The sequence below is a fragment of the Aricia agestis genome, chromosome 9 (assembly GCF_905147365.1).
Source record: "Aricia agestis chromosome 9, ilAriAges1.1, whole genome shotgun sequence".
Lineage (NCBI taxonomy): Eukaryota > Metazoa > Arthropoda > Insecta > Lepidoptera > Lycaenidae > Aricia > Aricia agestis.
In genome coordinates this window covers 2479389-2501391 of record NC_056414.1, presented here as the reverse complement: position 1 = coordinate 2501391, position 22003 = coordinate 2479389, and the positions used below count along the sequence as shown (strand labels likewise).

At 37.6% G+C, this 22003-nt stretch overlaps 1 protein-coding gene across 4 annotated transcripts in view; it reads left to right on the top strand.

Moving 5' to 3' along the window:
• The window catches only part of LOC121730333 (solute carrier organic anion transporter family member 74D-like), a 104790-nt gene that overhangs the window by 67386 nt on the left and 15401 nt on the right, over positions 1-22003 (top strand). For 2 of the 4 annotated variants that reach the window (XM_042119338.1, XM_042119340.1), the window contains exons 2-3: positions 3449-4161; positions 21661-21801. In XM_042119338.1, the coding sequence (XP_041975272.1) occupies positions 3504-4161; positions 21661-21801 (799 nt within the window). In that variant the 5' untranslated portion in view covers positions 3449-3503. Of the gene's footprint in view, positions 1-2487; positions 2706-3361; positions 3382-3448; positions 4162-21660; positions 21802-22003 lie in introns of those variants that run through there. The other 2 variants (XM_042119339.1, XM_042119337.1) reach the window with 2 other exon arrangements.

Sequence of the window (22003 nt, the reverse complement as noted above, 5' to 3'; positions counted from 1 at the left end):
TTTTATTAACTAATATCTCCTTATAGTAGCGAGCACGAGCGAGAAATCGATTTTCTTGGTTTGTCCCTTTCGCACAATTGCCATGTAAAATATACGATAATACATTGGTAGTAAATTGAAAAAAGCATTTTTCGTAGAAAACAATAAAATAAGGCATAAATATTATATAAACGACATGTTTTAATACTGCGCTTTCCTGCTTCAGTTTAATATTATTTAATTTCAATAATAAAGGATGTTTTTGACGATGTATCGTGCAGCCACTGATCAGCTTGATCTTAACAGACATCGATACTCAGTTTTTGTCAAATCCAGCACCAAATCCAAACCAGATCTTTCCTCTCCTACTCCTCCCACCTACAAAAGGATCAGCAAAATTTCACTCATTCCGAGTGTTCCACCAAGTACAAGAGTGGTTAGGTAACGCACTGCCTCCTGAAATGTGGGGATGGAAGCGAGGAGCTGATGGAAACCTCGAGCCTGTTACCACTCATGATCCTCCAGCTCCTGACACCGTGCTGAAGTCAATATTTTGTCGCTGCAAAAGTGATTGCACTGGTAATTGTGGATGCCGAAAAGCTGGTATCACGTGCAGTCTAGTATGCAACGGCTGCTTGGGTTCGTGTACAAATGGCGTACCTGTAGATTTGGTAGATATAGAAGGTGAAGATGATGATGATGTAGTATAAGAAAATTATTGATTTAATTAAGACTGTCTAATTATTATTTTCTAGTTTTGAATACATTTTGAAAACATACCAATTTTATTTTATTTATAAAACCGTCTCATTTTTTATACCTATATAAAGTTGAACACTCTGTAACTTCTAAAGTATCGACCATACAAAAAAAATTATAGGATCAAATTTAAAGGAAATTTTATGTAGAATGTTTTCCTAGAAGTAACCGTTACGCTATTTGTGCAGGTTTTAGACTTATGAGCTAAAATCTAAAAAAAGGGTCCTTTGACCCCCCTCTACACCTTTAGCTCACCCCCCACCCTTGGGGATTTTCGATATGTTTATCTGGATATCTCAAGGAATAACTGTAGCGATTTTCAAAACTACACGAATTATTTCCGCTGATCGTCCATTTTCGGCTTAATTTTCTTAGGCTAATAGATCATTAATCAAGCAACTTAGCAGCGGGTAGGAATTGGATGCTAAGTGGTTTGAATCATTCAAAAATTCTACCTACGAGTATATACTCATAAAAGAGTTCAAAGCATTCAATTTAATGGCCGAAACGAAATTACAAAAAAAAAAAAAAAACATATCCGACGAATCCGTGCTGAACCAAAGACCGTGACAAATATAGCAATAAAATTAATCGCATAATTATCGAGTCTGCACAAAGATTGGGCCATTGTCGACGCCCGTGTCCGCTCTTTATACGGCTTAAATGACGCTGGGTGTTCCAAACTGTTTGTTATAAAGCGAATTTCATCGGTTTTATCACGCTCGCGCTCTACGGTTAAGGTTTGCCGACGATTCGTATTATTTACGATACTAAATATGCCATAAAAGAATTTTATATGCTCCGAATATTACATTCCATAAAGGTTTTTGTTTTGTTATTTAGCTCTAAGTAGCGTATTGAAGTTGTTCAAATATTTTAAAGGGATTTTAGTAGTATTCGTAAAAACACGGAAAAACTAAGCTGGAAACTGTAGGTCCAGCAAGCAATCACAATGAGCAGGTGCTCACTAAATATTAATTTATTCACCAACTTTTCTAACGTAATTCTGTGCGATTGTAACGTAATTTATGTAAAATTTCAGTGAAAGTATGTGTTTTGAATGTTTGACATCTGAATAGGAAGCGGTATTTTTCCTTTGTGTTTCTACTTGCTCTCTCTCGTCGATCTGAATAATTTTCAACTATATTTTTCCTGACGTTATTTGGGCAAAATATCTATGGTGGGAACCTGGCAATTGTTATTTTCTTAGCTATATTAGCTGTAGTTAGCTATCTACTCACCATCCAAAGCCCATGCTACTCGACAAGTTTTAAAGCTTGTTACAGCTGCTGATGGCCTTGTTAGTTCTTCCGAAATATGAAAAATTCTCTTTTCTCCTTATTTCTTGCTACGTTAATTAGTTCATATTGAGGTGTTTATTTGCACCACACACGATGCCTCCAGTGTTTCACTTTGTACTTCGCGGCGTAATTATTCCTTCCTTTTATTTTACCTTTAATTTTGTGTAACAGTGGTCCTTATGTTGTTACCACAAAGGTCCTGCCGGACGTAGAATACATCTGAACTGTACCAACCCGCGTTACGCCGTCACCTGTTATTAGGCGGCACCCGCGGCACGCTATTTAAAGTCATTGGCAAATCACCAAACACGATTCCACGAATGGCCGTTTTTTGATAAATAGGGCAAGGCGTAAGGTTGTTCGGCCAGCGACCTACGATATCAGCCCTGATAAGGATAATGCTCGTTGCATTCCGAATGCATTTAGTTTATCCATGTATCTCGCTTATCGTACGCGTATGGCGATCGTATTCCAATTTCCGATCTTCTCTAGTCTATAAGTTCTAATTTAGGGCTGTCTGCTTTATACGGCGTGTTTTACTTTTTGAAAATATACAGAGTGTTACTTTTCTGACACGTGATTAATGGTAGTGGAAAGAGTTTGGCTGTATTTTTGCAACGTTTGAGCCGGTGGGTGGCGTGTCACCTGTGGTCATCGGCCTACTTGGTGAGTTTCGCGAATCCTGTTAACTGTACAGGCGCATTATTATTCTGTTAGTGCTGTCGCGAACTAGCGCTCATGACCCTATTAGTGGTGCGGATGGACTGACAATATAATTGTTGACTATTTGGCTCGTTGCCGCTGACGGATCATAGACCCTCGTTGGTTTCTCAGTACACGTGTCTCTTTGTATTGGGTTAAGGAGTCAGGTTCTGAAACGCTTACCTAAATCTTAGGGCTATTCAATATATAATTCACTAGTGACTCTAGTGAGTATTACCCTTTATTGGCAGACGATTACTTTTTATTACAATGCACAAATAATGCAATCTTAACAATGCGATACAAACCCTGTTCGAAACGGCAAAAAGTAAACGAGACACGTATTCTCTTAAAATATACGTAGAGTTTTGAATCGTTCCAAAAAAGGTCGAGACGAATGACATTCCGCATTGTAAAGAGAGTCCGAAGTGCAGACGAGTCCGAGCGTAAATACGTCTCCGATAAAAAATGCATAGACGACCAACAAAACCCTTCGCCAGGGGGCGGCGCGCGCGCAGCCTGCAGTCACACTCGGGCACGGCGAATGCGCGCACGCACCACGCACACCCCTGCTCCGGGGTACACGCGATCTATAAACTCTGCTTATCCACTAGTTCGATATTTAAAAAATTGCGATGACGTAAGTTTATGTCATAAAAAGCCTCACTGATGTAGTTTTCGGGAAATAACGTGGCGTTTCTTTCCAGGACACCGGTAGCGAACGCAGCGAGCGGGCAGGCGGCTCCCGCTGAACAGGGCGCCATGAAAGGCGTTGAAGCGACCCCGGAGGAGACCGAGCGGCTGGCGACCGGCAACAACAATGGCTCCCTCGACTGCAAGCTGCCGGCGCCGCAACAGCAGCCGCCCCGCTCCGCCTTCCACTCCACCAGGGTGTTCATGCTGGTGTTCCTGTCGGGCTGGGTGCTGCAGGGCATGTTCCTCACGTACTTCGTGAGCGTCACCACGACCCTGGAGAAGCTATTCAAGGTGGACTCGAAGACGACCGGCACGTTGTTGGCAGCGACGGAGATCGGACAGATATGCACGGCGCTGTTTTTGACTTACCTCGCCGGAAGAGGGCACCGGCCGCGCTGGATCGCGTGCATGATGCTGGTGCTAGCGGTGGGTGTGATCGGCTGCGTGCTGCCCCACGTGCTGTACGGGACGCGGCTGATGGACGTCCACCTGGACGCGCACAGGGCGGGAGCGGCCCCCGTATGCTCCATCAACGGCAACTCCACCTTTATGTGCGACCAGGCCCAAGTGAAGAGCTCCGCTCGGTCGTCGATCACGGCGGTGGTGATACCCTGGCTGTTCGTATGCATGCTGGTGGTGGGCGTGGGGCAGACCGGCATCGCGACGCTGGGCATACCGTACGTCGACGACAACGTCGGCAGCAGACAGTCGCCGCTTTATATGGGTAAGTCAAAAGTTTATACTTGAGTTATACATTCTTGAATCTCTCTTTAATGAGTTTTATGCTCTGTTTTATTATTACAAAAAAAAAATCAAAAATCAAAATATTTATTTCTAAATAGGTTAACGAAGTTAACACTTTAAGGAGGAGTCCACGCCGCCCTTTTTTTCCATACAAACGTTGTCCCCTTTTTCCTCCCTGGATAACGCTAGTAAAGTTATAATTTTTTTCCTGAATATCTACAGCCACTAATACAATGTCCCTATGTTTCTTTTTTTTTCATAATTTAATTATTAAATAAGATATGAACGTTCAAAAACCCCAAAAAAATGGCCAGATTTTCCGCTGTGTTTAAACGTCTAGAAAACAGATTTGGCTAGATTATACAAAAAAAAAAGCAAAACATAGGAACATAGCTCAAGCCTTTCTTTAATCTTTAGTGAAAAAAGTACTTAAATCGGTTAAGTTTTGGAGAAGGAATCAGGGGACAACGAATCGTTGATTTTCTAGATTTTCTGCAGTTGTCTCTATCGCGTTCTGCGGTATAGGCTTGAGGTAAGAGAGACAGCTGTAGATATTACACGTACTTTTTTTTCATTTCTCTAGCCCTGGTGTATCCTCTTAAAACGTCGCGTCTACATGAGGCCTACCACCGGTTCGGGAGCTACCCCGCCGAGAAGAACCGGCGTAAGAAACTCCCTCGGGGTCATCTTTTCCAAAAAAGATGGAAAATTATTTATTTAAATCGAAGTAGGTATGTACTTGTAATATAAAAATTATATTACAAGTACATGATACTTCGATAAATTGTTGAATAAGATATTTTGCGGACATACAGAACCCTTTTTGTGCGACTACTCGTATTTTGTGGGTTTAACGAACTTACTGAACGTTACTGAAGTGAAGGGGGCAGACAGACGGACATACAAATGGCTAGACTGTCTGGCAGGTGGGCAACAATCACTTCGTTATTTTTAATTTTGAGGAACTTAACCCTAAATATGTTTTGGAAACAGTTTATGATTAAATTTTAAAAAATCAATCCATTTAAAACTTTCGATTAAAATAATTTACATAATAAAACCTAATAAAGGGTTTTCCAAAATTGGGTTTTCAAAAAGGAAAATCACACCTTTTTTCACTTTTTTGGGCATCACTGTCTACAGTATTATGTTCTTTCATTTCCGTATTAATACGTGGCTAAATCCAATAAAAGTATTTTCTTAACTTCTTGAAAATAGTGAAAATATGCAGTATGCATATTTAAAAGTGCTACTATGAAAATCTAGATTAAGTAGGGGTTCAATACTCTACATTTTATGTTTTGTATAATATTGAGTTGAGAATGTTATATCCAACAAAACATGAGAGCCATTTTTATTGTTCCATATTCTTAACTACCATATTTTGAAAATAAACGATCTTGTTCTTGTTATAGATCGCATATAGAAAGGGACAGTAGGTCTATAGGCAGTAAAAGTACGAATACTTGGCAAGCAATTGCAGACAATTGGCGTCTCGACGCATAATTAGTGCATGAGAAACGTACAAACTGATAATACCTAGTATCAATGTGTGTACCTATAGAAACACTAGCACTGCAGATTCAATTGTAGGTGTAATCCAAAGAAGAGTTGGAATAAAAACTAAAAAGACTTTTCGTCTACTAAAAGTACTAGGAATTCGTAGAGGCATCGTGAAATTTAAAAATTTTGAATTCTGTTTAAAATCATTTGAATTCTGTCTAAAATTAAGTATTTGCATTCTGTATTTCTGTTTAATCCGAGTAAATATAGGTTTTATGAATGACGAATATGAAATTACATCTCTATTTTTCTGAGCATTCATGGACGCTATGATATTGTATAGCGTAAGATAAATATTACAATAGAGTTCAGTTCAGTAGAGTCACGATTGTCTTTACTGTAAATTGTAAGAGCTGGCGCGCACTACGACTTTTTGTCGCGCGATAATTTTACCGACCGACCAAAATTCAAATAAAATGTTACTTTATGAAATAGGCTACAGATTTCATTTTCTACCGACATTTGTCTAGCGACCCATGCTGCCGTTGCTTTTCAATGGCGTAGAGCAAAATGAAATCGACCTACACAAATTCAAATAAAATGCCACTTTATGACATAAGCTATAGATTTCATTTTGCTCTACGCCATTGAAAAGCAGCGGCAGCATGGGTCGCTAGACAAATGTCGGTAGAAAATGAAATCTGTAGCCTATTTTTTTTTTTAACATTTTATTTGAATTTTGGTCGGTCGGTAAAATTATCGCGCGAAAAAAAGTCGTAGTGCGCGCCAGCTCTTATACAGATGATGGATTTGAAAGCGGACATGTAGTTCCTGTAATTTTTTCAATTCTTAACAATTGTTTCTAGCTATTTATGAGTTACTTGTGATCTTATTTTGAAGTGAAAATTCATAAAATAATAATCATTGATGTGTCGTAGGATTATTAATAATATCTAAGTTAATCGCCCATATGTCATAAAAATAAGTATATTGTATATTTTATATACAGACGAGAGATGTGCTGATTAAGAAACCGTTACAAGGTCATATAAATATGTAGCCGCGAGCTTAAAGTGCATACACTTGATACTATTTAGTATTTAGGTCATATTAAAGTCAGGGCGTGCGCTTATAACCTAGACGCGAGTGCATTCGAGAGAGAGCAGTTTGGAATTTAGTTTAAACGTAAAGGAGACGATAATTCCTTCCACATCCGTTTCAGTGACTGTCACCGGTTCATCAAAAGTAGGCGAATTAGCTATTAGTCCGCCTTCACATTAAGTCGCGCGCTGCCGCAATACTCGCGACTTAATGTGAAGGCAGCCTTATAGTGCCTAAAGTGTGTGCGCAGTACAAAAGCGCATTATTTGCCCTATGCAAGTTTGGTTGAAATGACTTTCTTCTTTTAATCTTTCGATCTTTGATAAATACCGTGAGATGAGACAGAAATCTTTATAACTTAATGGTGCTTTCTCGCCGCGAGCATTCACGTGTAATGTAACATTACAGATTCGACTTTGATCATTACATAGCAAGTTAACTTCACTGTCACGTAGCATCGTAGCATTGATGTTACAAGTAATATCAAGATATTACACATTGTATCATTACAAGGTGCACATTGTAATGCTCGGTTCTCCTTCCCTGATGTAATGCTCGACTCTGTAACTTTACATTACAAACGAATGTAATTCTAAGAACTTCTCTGCTGCGCCACTTAAATAGAGTAAATCTCGCTTCGGCATAATTATTATTAAGAAATGTTAGTATGATTATTATTTAACTTAAAAACCAATCGATGAGTATTTAGTTTCACAAGCCAACTGTGTAAATTTTGTTTCATTACATGATTTTAAACGGAAATTAAAATATCTGTACCAGTCGCCTCGCCGCCAAAGGCTCGCTATTAAAAGTTATGACTGCAAGTGTTTTTGCGCGGATTCCTCGCGGACCTACAGTGTATAATATGTCCATGGCACTGTTGTAACCTTTTTATCTGTTTCTCTACTACTGTTACTGTACGTTTTTCTTTCATTATTGCTAGGAATACATTGAATGCTACTAGTTTTCTAGACATAAAACCTTGTTTGGATCATCGCTATAACGTTCCATTACTGCGTGTAACTCTTGGCTTAGAATGTTCTTTACTAGATTCCTATTCTTCGCGGTCACAGTACATTTTCTGTGATAGTAGTAATCCTATAGCAGATAGAGGGATATACTTGAAGTCCTAAAAGAGGTTCCAGGACTCCAAGTATCACCATACCAAATTTTAGCAAAGGTCAGTAGGCCTTTTTTTTTTTTTTTTTTTTTTTTTTTTTTTTTTTTTTTTTTTTTTTTTTTTTTGCGCCGAGAAAATGCTTTTAAGCATCTTGCGGGGGATGGGGTTCTATCCGCAAGTATGTGGGTCTCTGCTGCGTCCGAAGATGGTGGTGGACGCAGCCCCTACCCACTAAAAACTCGGCGGTACTCCACTATGCGCCTTGGGCGGGCCGCGGGATCGCGTGAGCCTACACCACGACTCCGCCGGCAAAGGTCAGTAGGCCTACTACGAAACCGTTTTGAGACTCAAACGATCGGCTGAAAATGCCGCGTCCTGCTCTAACAACGTAATTTCTCGTTTGTTAGAGTAGGATGCGGCATTTCCGTACGATTGTTTGAGTCTCAAAACGGTTTCGTGGTACGGGCCCAGGTTAAGCTTGAAAAATATTCACTACTATACTAATCTTAATGCAGTGTAAGCGAATCCTAGAGGAACGGTAGAACTTTTCCTCATAAGTTTGGTTTGCACATAAGTTTGCGAATTACTTGATCTATTAATTACTACTTTCTTATCGATTGGCAGTAGTTCTGTACAGGATGCGCCTAAAGCTTAGAAAGTGAGTAGGTGGGTTGTAGGCGTCCGTGTAAACTGACGTAGACGTGTCCTACAGTTTCTTATACATGGTTTATAGGCGGTTCCTGAGGCTTTACCAGAGGTATCTATTCGCTAGCGCTATTCATTGGCCAAACTCAAAGTATTAACCAATCAACAACGCTTTTGAAAAGTGAAAATATCTCAAAAATTGCTCAAATTAACCATGATGTTTTCTGGTTATGAAGTTGATGATAATATCTTAGGACTTAACTGTTTAACATAACATCTATTAGATTTTTTATATTGGTAGAGTATTCTTATTAACATATTTAATTATTATTTAATCTATATATATAAAACTCAAAGGTGACTGACTGACTGATTGACATAGTGATCTATCAACGCACAGCCCAAACCACTGGACGGATCGGACTGAAATTTGGCATGTAGGTAGATGTTATGACGTAGGCATCCGCTAAGAAAGGATTTTGATAAATTCCAACCCCAAGGGGTTCAAATAGGGGATGAAAGTTTGTATATAATAATACTTCTTAACGCGAAGCCGCGGGAAATAGCTCGTTTAAGATATAGCTTGTTCTATGGTTTGATATTATCTTTGTGTGTATGAAAGATATTGTTTTCTCTACTTCTAAGGATTGCAAGTAGGTCTGAAAACTCAAATCGTAATTCTGCTTCTGTAATTCTTTGCTCAAAGATTTGCTCTACTACTACCATTACTAGTAAGTATGTATTTATTAGTAACCACAATAACAGTAGTGAGTACTAAGTAGTAAACAGTATGTTGAGTAAATGGTTAAGTCTGACGCAACCACTGTCACTTGTAATTCAGACTCCGCAACTGAATGCAACATGCAATCATCGAGCATGCAACATGCAGTATTGATCACAAGGAAAATAAACACAATCCATACTAATACTATAAAGCCTGTTACCTTTTGACGCAACTGCGAAATCGTTTTTAAGGGTTCCGTACCCAAAGGGTAAAAACGGTACCCTATTTAGACTTCGATGTCTGTCCGTCTGTCTGTCTGTCTCCAGGCTGTAACTCAAGAACGGTAATAGCTAGAGAATTGAATTTTTTACAGATTATGTATTTCTGTTGCCGCTGTAACAACAAATACTAAAAACAAAATAAATATTTAAGGGGGGTTCTCATACAACAAACGTGATTTTTTAAAAATTTTTTGCTCGGTATCAATGACGACAATAGGTAGGCACTTGAAATGTACTTACACAAAATACTCAGCTGTATTTTTAATAATTAATAATAAAATTTAAATAAAATAAATAATCAAGGGGGGCTCCCATACAAAAAACACTATTTTTACTATTTTTGCTCTATATTGGTACGGAAAACCCAGTGCGCGAATCCAACTCGCACTTGGCCGATTATTATAGGTATAATAATATTATTATCATTATTATTATCACCTTCATCATTAAAGGAATCCATACTAATATTAAGAATGTGAAAGTGTGTCTGTCTTTACTCTTTGTGTCTGTTTACCTCTTCACGGCCAAACCCCTGAACCGATTCTGCTGAAATTTGGTATGAAGACACTTTGAATTCCGGGGAAGTTTCATACACTTTCTACCAGAAAACTGAATGCCGCAACATTTCCGATGATACACGGCGCTGTTACAAATTATTCACAACGTTTTTAAACACGTGAAATATTGTTGTTTTGGCGGCTGCTTAAAAATGTCTTTCAGCGGAAACAATTTCTCTCGTCCGAAAATTCTTTCGACTGATAATTGACAAAGACAAATCATTGTGTAACTTTTTTTTATTATTAATACTACTGCATTTGATCGAAGAATACTGCAAATTAAAGGCATCATTTTTGCTTCTATATTTTACAAGTTATTACGTTTTGTCTCCGTTGTGAACGCGGCTTTGGTTACGAAACGGCGATGCGCGCGCGCATGCGAGATGCGCTATTTATGTAACGGGGCTGATCAATTGTTATTCACCACGGACTGCTTAATGCAAGGTGCTACTGGACAATGTACTGAGCTTCTAGAAGTTAGACTATAGAGCATACTGGGACCCCTCGTACATAATAGCACGAGCTACTGGGTACTAGGAGTCTATATAGTAGGACAGAAGGCTAACAATCAACGGATACTTAGTCTTTCTTTGCAAAATAAAACGTCAGCCTAGTAAGGTAGCCTTATCGTTGTATTTAAAAAAAAAGTTAAGTTTGGAAAAGAAAGAGGGCCCAAGTATTTAATAATCTGTGGCCTAAGCCTCTTTTTTTTTATATGAAATAAGGGGGCAAACGAGCAAACGGGTCACCTGATGGAAAGCAACTTCCGTCGCCCATGGACACTCGCAGCTTCAGAAGAGCTGCAGGTGCGTTGCCGGCCTTTTAAGAGGAAATAGGGTAATAGGGGAGGGTAGGGATGGGAAGGGAAGGGAATAGGGGAGGGTAGGGAAGGGAATAGGGTAGGGGATTGGGCCTCCGGTAAACTCACTCACTCGGCGAAACACAGCCCAAGCGCTGTTTCACGCCGGTTTTCTGTGAGAACGTGGTATTTCTCCGGTTGAGCCGGCCCATTCGTGCCGAAGCATGGCTCTCCCACGTATAATTTCTTTGCAAAAGTGCAGCTAAGACAACCAAAGACAATACGTAGAGATAGTCAATGGTCGGAACGGAAACGAATGGAAACGACTATGTCACAATTTTTATAGTTTTATTCCTGAAATATTTCACAGAAAAGGCCACCACATAAAAGTGACAGATAGAGAAATCCGTTAATGTGTCCCTAATTTTTGTCAGTAGCTTACCCTGCAGGTGTAAATCGTTTATACTTATTTGATGTTCTAATATCTATTTACTTCTTTCTCCTTAATACTCGATATAGATTATACTACTTGTGTATTTGTGTCAGTTGAGAGTTGAGACGGGTCAGTATTTGTGTTACCGGGTCGGACGGGATGCAGCCATCTCTTGGCGTTCCAATTTCAAAATTATCTCTTCCGGCAGCTCTCATTCTTTGGTGACAAAAACACGTGGCGACTCAAGGCTTCAACTTTAAAAGGATCTAAATCCCAAACGATATCATATTTTGATTTGTGTAGTGATTTAGCCGGTCTCTTTACATCCATGTAGTACCCATGATAGATGCTCCAACACAAGCAATTATGCCGGCCTAAGATGCGCGAACGAGAAGATTTTGTCTACATGTTTTCTCGATGTTAACTGGTTTATCTCTTCATCTCTATTGACCCTAACATGACATACTTTTTTTCACGTGTCTGTAGTCAAAATTAGAGATAATTGTGTTTTTTTTCTTAATCTGTGCTATTTTTGTTTACGAACCCTAACATGACAACACATTTTTATCGAGTTTTGTCAAGATTTTAACAAATGAGAAGAGTAGTTTGTCGATAAATACCTATTATCTGTGAAGCTAGTCTATGAACGAGAAATGTATCTCTCGACGTACGCATGTTAGGGAATAAAAGATATATATTGTCGATATCGACAATATCACTACGCTCGAGAGTGAGATATCCACGAGATATCTCGTTGGCGTATGCTAGGACGGATGGATGTGAAGGAGCATATTCGTCTTTAATTGACCGTGTTAACAGGGTGCAGCTTCGTAATTATCCAGGTCGTCATGGTCCAACGTAGATTTACTGGAATTCAATACCTGACTTCTGTGTACAATGTAAATTACGATAAAAATTACAACGCTTTGAATCATTCAATGATATTATACAAAAATAGTGAAATTGATAACCTAATCTAGGGTTACCTACTGCGATAAGGAATTCATTATTTCCTTTTTTGAAATTTCTGTACCAGTTCGGCAATTTCGTAATCGGTGATAAGGAATGGCCTAATTACCTTGATAATATGATTAAGCGACGTGTGATAAGATGTGATGGTAGTACCACGAGGTTAAAGATTCGACGAGGTTGATTCATTCGTTCATATATACTTTCTTGTAGAACATGATCATTTTAAGATGAAGAAGAAACGCTATTTTTTCTTAACTGTATAATTTACATGCTACACATACCTATTAACTATTAATTACAGTAATAATATACACTTTTCATGCACTTTTTCCACTTTTATTAATAACAATTATGTTTTACACGATCGGTTTCGATAAAATCATCATCAGGTGTAGTGCAGGTAATTTTAAATTTTTAAATAATTGGTAAACAAAAATAGGGTTGTCAGCGTCATGTTAAATTTTCTACCATTTAGTACAATTTTCAACCAAAAACAATACTTTTCTACCAAAAAAACAAATAAAATTTTAAATGTAAAACCTTTCATATAAACCTTTGATATTGATAAATTAATGACTAAAATAGGAGTTGTACTTAAATAGCAACATAAATATAAAATTGGTCAGAAAATCATTAAATTAAAAAACAATAATTACATTAAATAAATCAACAATTCAATTTAAATGTCCTATAACTGTAATAAATAAATAATAATATTTAACAATTCATAAAATGTCAATCTTTATATAAATAATGTCATAAGATAATAAATTCATATAAATCATGTCCAAATAAATTATTAATTACTCTACAATTGTTGTACAAAGAGCTAATCCGGTGCATCACTAGTATTTGTATTTCGTAATGCACTTTTGTTCTCAAACTCAAAATTCAAGTTCATCGTCTGCATGTCATTTTTAACCTAAATTTAAATAAATTGTTAGAATTTTCCTTATTTACTTTTGGATTATAACTGCCTTTCCTTTCTGTTATTCTTAGAATGTCAACTAATCATGAAGTGATGTATCCTTATTCAGTATGCCTATTGTAGTACTCTACAATGAAGGTCATTGGTGTTTGTGTCATTGTTTCAGAAAGCTCACGATTTCCCAAATTTAAAAATAGAATATTTAATCGTCTGTTCATTGCTCATAATATTATCGAAACAATGCTAACGTCTGTGTGTCTAGCATGCGCACATCGAGAAAATTTTGTCTACATGTTTTCTCGATGTTTGAGTGTTTGTCTCTTTATCTCTATTGACCCTAACATGACATAAGTTTTTTCTCGTGTCTGTCGTCAAAATTAGAGATATTGTGTTTTTTTAATCTGTTCTATTTTTGTCTACGAACGAACCTGAGGAACGAACCCTAACATGACAACACATTTTTATCGAGTTTTGTTGAGATTTTGACATTATAAAAAGAGTAGTATGTCATCTACGGTTTGGAAGGTAAAAGCTGGGAACAAATTATCGGACGTTGTCCTCGGACGTTTTCCTCGGATGCGGCTTGTTTCTATCTGGTTAATACAAAATATACTAGACTGTGCACATTGTCTGACATAAGTCGCGGACGCGACCTTGAGCGTTCGGACGTCTTAAAAGAATCTGGCTAGCGAGATGTTTTTTCATCCGCGGACACGGCGGAGCGCGTCCGCGGACATTCAGTCGTATTCGTTTCATTTTATGCGAATGTGCAGTAATAGAAATTAACATCAATTTCTGTCAGATTTTAGCACATGACACATTCAACTCATTTCAAATTGTTAGCGGGAAACATGTCAACCATTGAGGTACTATAGATGTCAACTGTCAAGCAGCAACAGTGAGGATGATTATTTAGCGGTAGCTACGCTGTGTTGTCCGCCAAAAAAAAAGCAAGCACGCTCGGAAAGCTTATGAACCATTGTGAACCATAAAGAAATATAATATGACAGTAGTTGACAATACTGATATTATGAACCCAAAACTCTACATTGTATTACCTATAGTGTGCGACCAAAACAGATTTTTCAGCCGAAACTGAAACCGAAACCAAAATTTGATAACATTTCAAATTACAATTATTTACTGAAATTTACTTTTCTTTATTTTATTAATACATTAGAAAAAGTGCCAAATTGGATTAAAATAAATATTATTAATCTTAGACTCGAATATGTTCCCCAGACGACAGAAATATATCCCCGCCCGCCCCGCCCACTATCATTTAAAGCCTTATCGCACTTTAAGAATATGTCGTCATAACTCATGGCACGTAATTCACCAACAGTTACATACCTAATATTATTATATTAAATAAACGTGCGTTTGTCGCTTAGAAATAAAGTTCAACAATATAATAATAATAATCTTTATTAATGATAACTATATAGGTATATTATGTACATGTTAGGGAAAAAGAGATATATGTCGATATCGACAATATAACTACGCTGGAGAGTGAGATATCTCGTTGTACGCATGCTAGGCCAACTGACGCGCTTTGGAAACTTGAAACTACATTAAAAGCAGGTCCAGACACTGCTAGTATATCAATTATTGAAAAACATAATATTATTAGGAATAATGGGATAAGTGAGGACGTTTTTCATGTAATAGACATGAAGCAAATGCGATACTTGGTATTTATTTGGGCCATTATTATTGTACGGCGTTGATTATGATCCAGAATTTTCCTCAGTCGAGTAGATGCATTTAATATCTAATCTTTCCCAACGTGTAATCTAATCAGCTCTGACGTCGGTAACTGACCTGCCACAACGAACGCGATACTGTTGCATAACAGACGATTCAGCATCGGATGCTGATTTCTTAGGATTGCTTATGCTGGTTGGAGAAGCTACCTATGCACAACTAGATGATGCCCGCAACTCCGTCCGCAAAAATTCGTTTATTGCGCGAGAATCGATTTTTTTTCCGGGACATAAAGTTTCCTATGTCCTTTCGCGGAACTCAATGTAACTCCATACAAAATTTCAGCAAAATCGGTTCAGAGGTTTGAGCGTGAAGAGGGAACCCTCTTCACGCTCAAACCTCTGTCTTTGTGTGTCTCTGTCTGTCCGTTAAGACAGACAGATACACACAAAGACAGATAGACAGACAGACAGACACACTTTCGCATTTCATTAAAGTATGGATATGGATATAATATTAGTATAGAAGTATGGATGATGAGCATCTTTGACGAAAGACATTCGTCTTATATTCGGTTCTAAGTTTATATCTTTAATCTTACTAGATGACGCCCGCAACTCCGTTGCGCCAAAATTCGTTTATCGCACGGAACTGTACATTTTTCCGGGATAAAAACTATCCTATGTCCTCTCTCGGGACTCAAAGGATCTCCATGCCAAATTCAGCAAAATCGGGTCAGCGGTTTGAGAGCACAGACAGACACACTTTCGCATTAATAATATTAGTATGGACTATGGAAGTATGGATATGGATTTCTCCAGGAAATATGGCCCTTAAACTTGCGTCATCGATTTTTACCATCCGGAAGAATTTCTGATTTCCGAAGACAGTTATAACTGTCTTCAGTTAAAATTTAAAACTAAATTGAATTGCATAAATGCAAATTTGAATTTTGATCGATCTATAATATGCGTTTTATATTTAGTCACATGATTTAACAGGGTATCAAACTTTTTCCATGAAAGCCAACAATGACTTCTGTAAGTCATGGTGACTGCGCTAGTGGTGCCACCAACGTCATCGCCGTTTGACCTTTCGAGTGTTTGATCTCTTGTTTTTAAGGATGGTAACTTTTTAGGTCCGTTTGGGCGTCATATTGAGATTTCAGTGTTGTTTAACATGCACGAATTAATATTGAAACCTCAAATTAAAGTACTCAATCATTAGCGGTTTTGTAGAAGACGTAATATGTTTCGGTAAAAAATTAGTTAAACTGCTTTTAAAATAGATTTAAAATAGAGATGTGCCGACTAGTCGGTAAAGCCGACTATCCGGCCACTTTTGAAGTCGGCGAATAGTCGGCAAAAAGCGCCGACTATCCGGCTTATTACTTTTTTAATTTTTGCTATAATTATTGAATAAATATTATAGAAAAACCTTGATTATTTATAATGTGTTTATAAGTATCACACTTTATAAGTCTTACACATTTTAAAATTAAATGAAGTGTTTCTGAAATTACTCGCTGGTAAATAAATATATTTTTTTAATATTATAGTTTTCAACAACAAATAAGGCGAGTATGTATTATTATATCAAGACTGCATGTATATGAAATATTTCCTCAAAATCATTAATTACATAATTGTAGCATAAAAAAGTTACGTACGCGAAGTAAACTACAGGATCAGACACCTTCGCAGGCGGCAAGTGTGACTTACCCGAAAATCAGCAGAAAAAAAGTTTTACAGAAACTTCCGAAAGCATGATCGGCTTGGCCGACTATTCGGCCGATTAGATCGGCTAGTCGGCTAGTTGGCCAAAGTCATGATTGGCATATCTCTATTTTAAAATGATCAATGATTACTGAATAATATATTTTTATTTCCTGATTTTATGTGTCGTGGAGGCAGCTTTTGAATTAGGAATTTATTCGTTGGCGTGATTGCTCTAACGTGAAATTCTTTTATTCCTATTTCACATTTTCTAGGAGGGTGGCTACGGCTAGGGTACTATTGCCAGGCTTCCTAAAACAACAGCAATGACCGTTATGACAGGCTTTTAGTTCTGTTGTGTTTAAGCAGCTGTTTCCTGTGGACTGTGGTTACTCAATAGAGGGGACATGTTTCTCATTGTGCATTAATTTAAACTGTCTGCTTAGTTGCTTAAGGGAAATTATGTAATGTACATGTATCGGTTCACCATCATCATTATCGATGCTGACAGATATCATTCGTCAAGCCAAAATAATACTACATCGTATTAGGTATATTTGTGTTTTAACAAATAGTAAAAGTTCCATAATATGATACACTATGGAATTTTTGCTATTAACATAATAGGTAGAAGTTTATAACCGATATTAAACGGTTTAAACACATACACGAGAATGTAATATCGTTAATTATTTTAGTATCACTTAAAATTCTCCAAAAGTCACCTCTTTGCGTGGGCGAAAGTGCCTCTAAATTGATTTTAAGACTAAAAATGATGACTAGATCCCAAAGAATTTCGTATGCGCAAAAACTGGATGGATCTATTTGGTTTCTAGTGTAAATTTGCTAGTTTTATGATCTAGTCAGAATTTAGTCATCCTTTTCCGAAACATAGTTCATTGGCCGTGTATCTTAAGTCGTAGTCGGTTCGTGGAATAATTACTTGGAATTTCCCATATAACATACCTGGAAATCAATTTTGTCAGTAATGACTAATGAGCCTTGGCCCTTTTATTATCTAATTTTGTCTTCGGAGTATTTTTTTTTTTATGAAATAAGGGGGCAAACGATCAAACGGGTCATCTGATGGAAAGCCACTTCCGTCGCCCATGGACACTGGCAGCATTGGCCTTTTAAGAGGGAATAGGGTAATAAGGGAGGGTAGGGATGGGAAGGGAAGGGAATAGGGGAGGATAGGAAAGGGAATTGGGCCTCCGGTAAACTCACTCACTCGACGAAACACAGCGCAAGCGCTGTTTCACGCCGGTTTTCTCATTTCTGTGAGAACGTGGTATTTCTCTGGTCGAGCCGGCAAATTCGTGCCGAAGCATGGCTCTCCCACGTATAATGCACTTATTGCGAAAAGTTGAAAGTCTCAGAAGCTTATTTCTAGTCAGCAATTAGTTAGTAGGTAATAGCAATTAGTCGCTCGTTTAAAATATAACATTCAAACATTTGTTTGTTAAAATAAAGGTTTCGGTTAGGAAAAGTACCAAATAGAAGTTTACTCAAGGATAAAGTAATTAATGAAGAATGCCATCTAATTCTCGAATTTACTGCCATCATTTAATTACTCTACCTTATTAGTCGATCCGGATTATGGTTAAGGCTATTACATCTAGTTTTTATGGTCCGGAAGTGGTATGTAATAAAAATTCTTCACTTTTTAATCAGAATCGCCTCCTTGGAGTTGGGACTTGGGAAAGTGGCCGTAATAAAAGTTTTTATGAAATAATAGCGGCTGTTTATTGTCCTGATGGCTGACTCGGCGTTTCATACAGCAAGTACAAATAGCAAATAATAGGTCTTCGTAGGTCTTCGTCCTGTGTTATGTGTCTTCGTATAATATTTTTAGCTTGTAAGCTTGTTACATTTATAAGCACTTTAAAATAGGAAATAATGTTTCGCCTTTCGTTTCTGTGTTATTTGTCTTATTTTTTAGGGTTCCGTACCCAAAGTAAAAACGGGACCCTATTACTAAGACTTCAATGTCTGTCCGTCTGTCCGTCTGTCTCCAGGCTGTAACTCAAGAACCGCTAGAGCTAGACATCTAAAATTTTCACAGATTATGTATATCTATTGCCGCTATAACAACAAATAGTAAAAACAAGATATTATTAATATTTAAGGGGGGCTCCCATACAACAAACGTGATGCTTTTGACCTTTTTTTCTCTTTATCAATAATGGCAACAGGTAGGTACTTGATCTTTTCTCAAAGTCCTTAGTTATATTATGTATTCTTTATCATTTATCACCATATTCACTACATCTCATCTCGTCTAATTTTTGTCGCATACGCACGCTGTACTTCACCTGTCATTAGAACTCATTTTATCTGTGAACAAATTTTATGTACAAAAAATGTCACAAATGCTGTTCTGTTGATGAGTCTATAAAAATAAATAAATAAATTATTTAATTAAAATAAAAAATTAAGGAGGGCTCCTAATTCCCATACAAAAAACTCAATTTTTGGCCTAATTTTGCTCTATAATGGTACGGAACCCTTCGAGTCCGACTCGCACTTTGCCTATTATTTATGAATTTGTTTTTGGACCAGTTTGTGTGATGAACCATGTATACTTTTGCGTAATCTTCCTCGTAATAAGGGAACGTTTCTGATAGGTCCCATGATAAGCCTCAGAAAATTTTCTTGCTAATAAACGATTGATTAACTTCAGGCGTCTAGGAAGTGACCAAAGCTTAGTGATTCCCGAGGTGAATAGACGTCTAGTTTCCAAGGCTATCTTGACTCACTGTAATTGTTTGTACAAGGATTTAAGGTGGCGTCGTGATATGCTCCTTCAATACTATTATCAATTTCTGCTTCAATATTTACTCCAACATCGATATGTTGAAATAGGTTAAATAAATAGTCGCCATTTTATATCTGTATGCTCAGAGTTTTGAGTTCGTGTCTCACTTGTCTGCCATGTGACAAATGTACGTGTAAATCAAATTTAATGGGCATTATGCATAATTTACCGCCGTTAAATGTTATAATGCAAAATTCCTGTATCATCTCAAAGGTTGTCAGAACTGTGCATGTTGAAATCCCAGGTTAATCATTATTACCAAATAATGACCCCGATGTGAGAACTCTAAAAATATTTCCTACTATAGTCCGTGCAATCCACGAAGACGCGCCCCGCTATTCCTCCTAATCGTTCATAGTATAAGTGTGCAAGCTTTCGCCAATGTTCGAGTGTTATCGGTACACACTAATTACTTATTTACCTATGAGTACACGCGCACATTACAATAAATATACCAATTAAGAAAAAGCGTCACGGTCAAAGGGAAAGATGCTCACCCAAAAGGTGGTGGGGTGGCGTCGTCGTGGATTGCACGGACTATACGGGTGATTTTGTGGTTATTGGAAAATATTAAGGTTAATAAATAAGTACATCATCATCATCACCCTTTTGCCGTCCACTGCTGAACGTAGGCCTCCCCCAGTGAGCGCCAACCATCCCGATCTTGGGCAGCCCTCATCCATCCGCTGCCAGCCACTTTCATATCAATAAATAAGTACATAATAAAGTATAAACAACCAAAATAAGTACCAATGCCAATGTTTACGACGACGAACAAGTTTCGGAAGGAGTGTATGATGTAATTCGTCATTTCGACAATACGCTTACTCACGCAGACTACTTGTTTGCTAATGATGCATTGGGACCGGTAACGATTAATGCGAAAAAAACGAGCGCAAATAAAACTCAACTTTATACTGTAGACGGAAGAGTTTAAAGTGAGTTTGCAACCGTTTAAGGATACGTTGAATAGTTGTACTGAACCGCAGACTCGAAGGCAGTCGATAACCCCATATATTGCGGAGGAAAACGTCCAGGACCCGTACGTAATAAATATTGTAGAATCTAATAGCGTTGTAGATACCATTAGTGTGGTAGCTGCAGGTGGGATGCAAATGGACAAGATTGTCATTAAGGTGCATGATATAACAAACAATTTATTCGAGCTTTTACTTTATAATTAGTTGAATGTTAAATTTAGAAGTAGTAAAAGTATTGTTAATTTAAAGTGAAAATAAAGCTGATTTAAATTTCCACCTGAGTGATATAATATAGTACACAGTTTGTAGTCAATGCTCATAGAAGGATTAGAATCTAAGCCTTCTATGAGCCTTGAGTTTTTCTTTCTGAAGTCTTTCTCTAAGCCTGATAAGGACTTGCATTCTCATTAATATTATCAAATTATTTTAAGTGGTAATCGATATATTGCGTAATCTTTATTGGCATTCTAAAGCTAATTTAAAATATGCAAACATAGAAGATTAGACTACAGTATCTAGTATTGTTTAGGTTTAAAAATGGCTAAGAGAGAAAGACTTTCACAGTTCTCGCTAAATTATGCTGCGTGTGCCAAATTATTCCGAGTGGTGGTCGATAAATTTGGAGCTAAGTACATTGTGTTGGGTCGATCACCTCAGTCCTTCGCGATCCCCAAAATTGGGCCAGAAGAGCCAACGACCTGCCATCGATTACTGACGTTCGTTAGGCCGATCATGACTTTTTACCGCGACTCTATCGCACTAATTTATTTTTAAACGCATTCCACCGTGCATATGCTCACTTGCTCAGGCATTCGTTAATTACTTTCGTTTTTAATTTTTTTGTAATTTTATTCTTTATGGTATGGTATACCTGTATTTGAGATATCATTAATTTAAAGCAAATAATGTTTTTGTGAAGTTTTCGCAACGTTCAGTTCTCGGAAACACGGTGATAAATTGAGGAAGCGAGTGTAAAAATCTGACTGAGAATAATAACATCCAGAAAAAGCTAAAAAATGTTAAAAACTGATTCATTAAATATTATAGATAAATTAGCAGATATTAACAACTGACATCTAGCATTAGTAGCAGTTGCACTAGTATTATTTTCTGTAGGTAAATTAACAAGAATATGTTCAGATTCATCAGCATTAAGTTTGCCACCAATTAATTATATTATTTCTTTGTTTCAGCAATCACAATCGGTATCCGAGTAATAGGCCCAGCGCTGGGCTTTCTTCTGGGAGCGCTCTGTACGAGGGTGTATGTGGACCCTCTGATAACTCCAGACTACGAGTACAGCGATCCACGATGGGTTGGAGCGTGGTGGCTTGGTGAGTTCTCCTCTGAAAATCGTTCGGTCGAGGTTGTAAAGTAGCTTATTTGATTTGAAGCGCAGCAAGAACCATTTGCTATAGGCAAACTACACAAGCCATCCTTGGAGCTATCAATAGCGAAATCGACTACGTTGGATTCGAATCTAATAATCCCACAATAATGCCCAGAAAGAAAAGTAAATATTGGTTAATGGTTAAA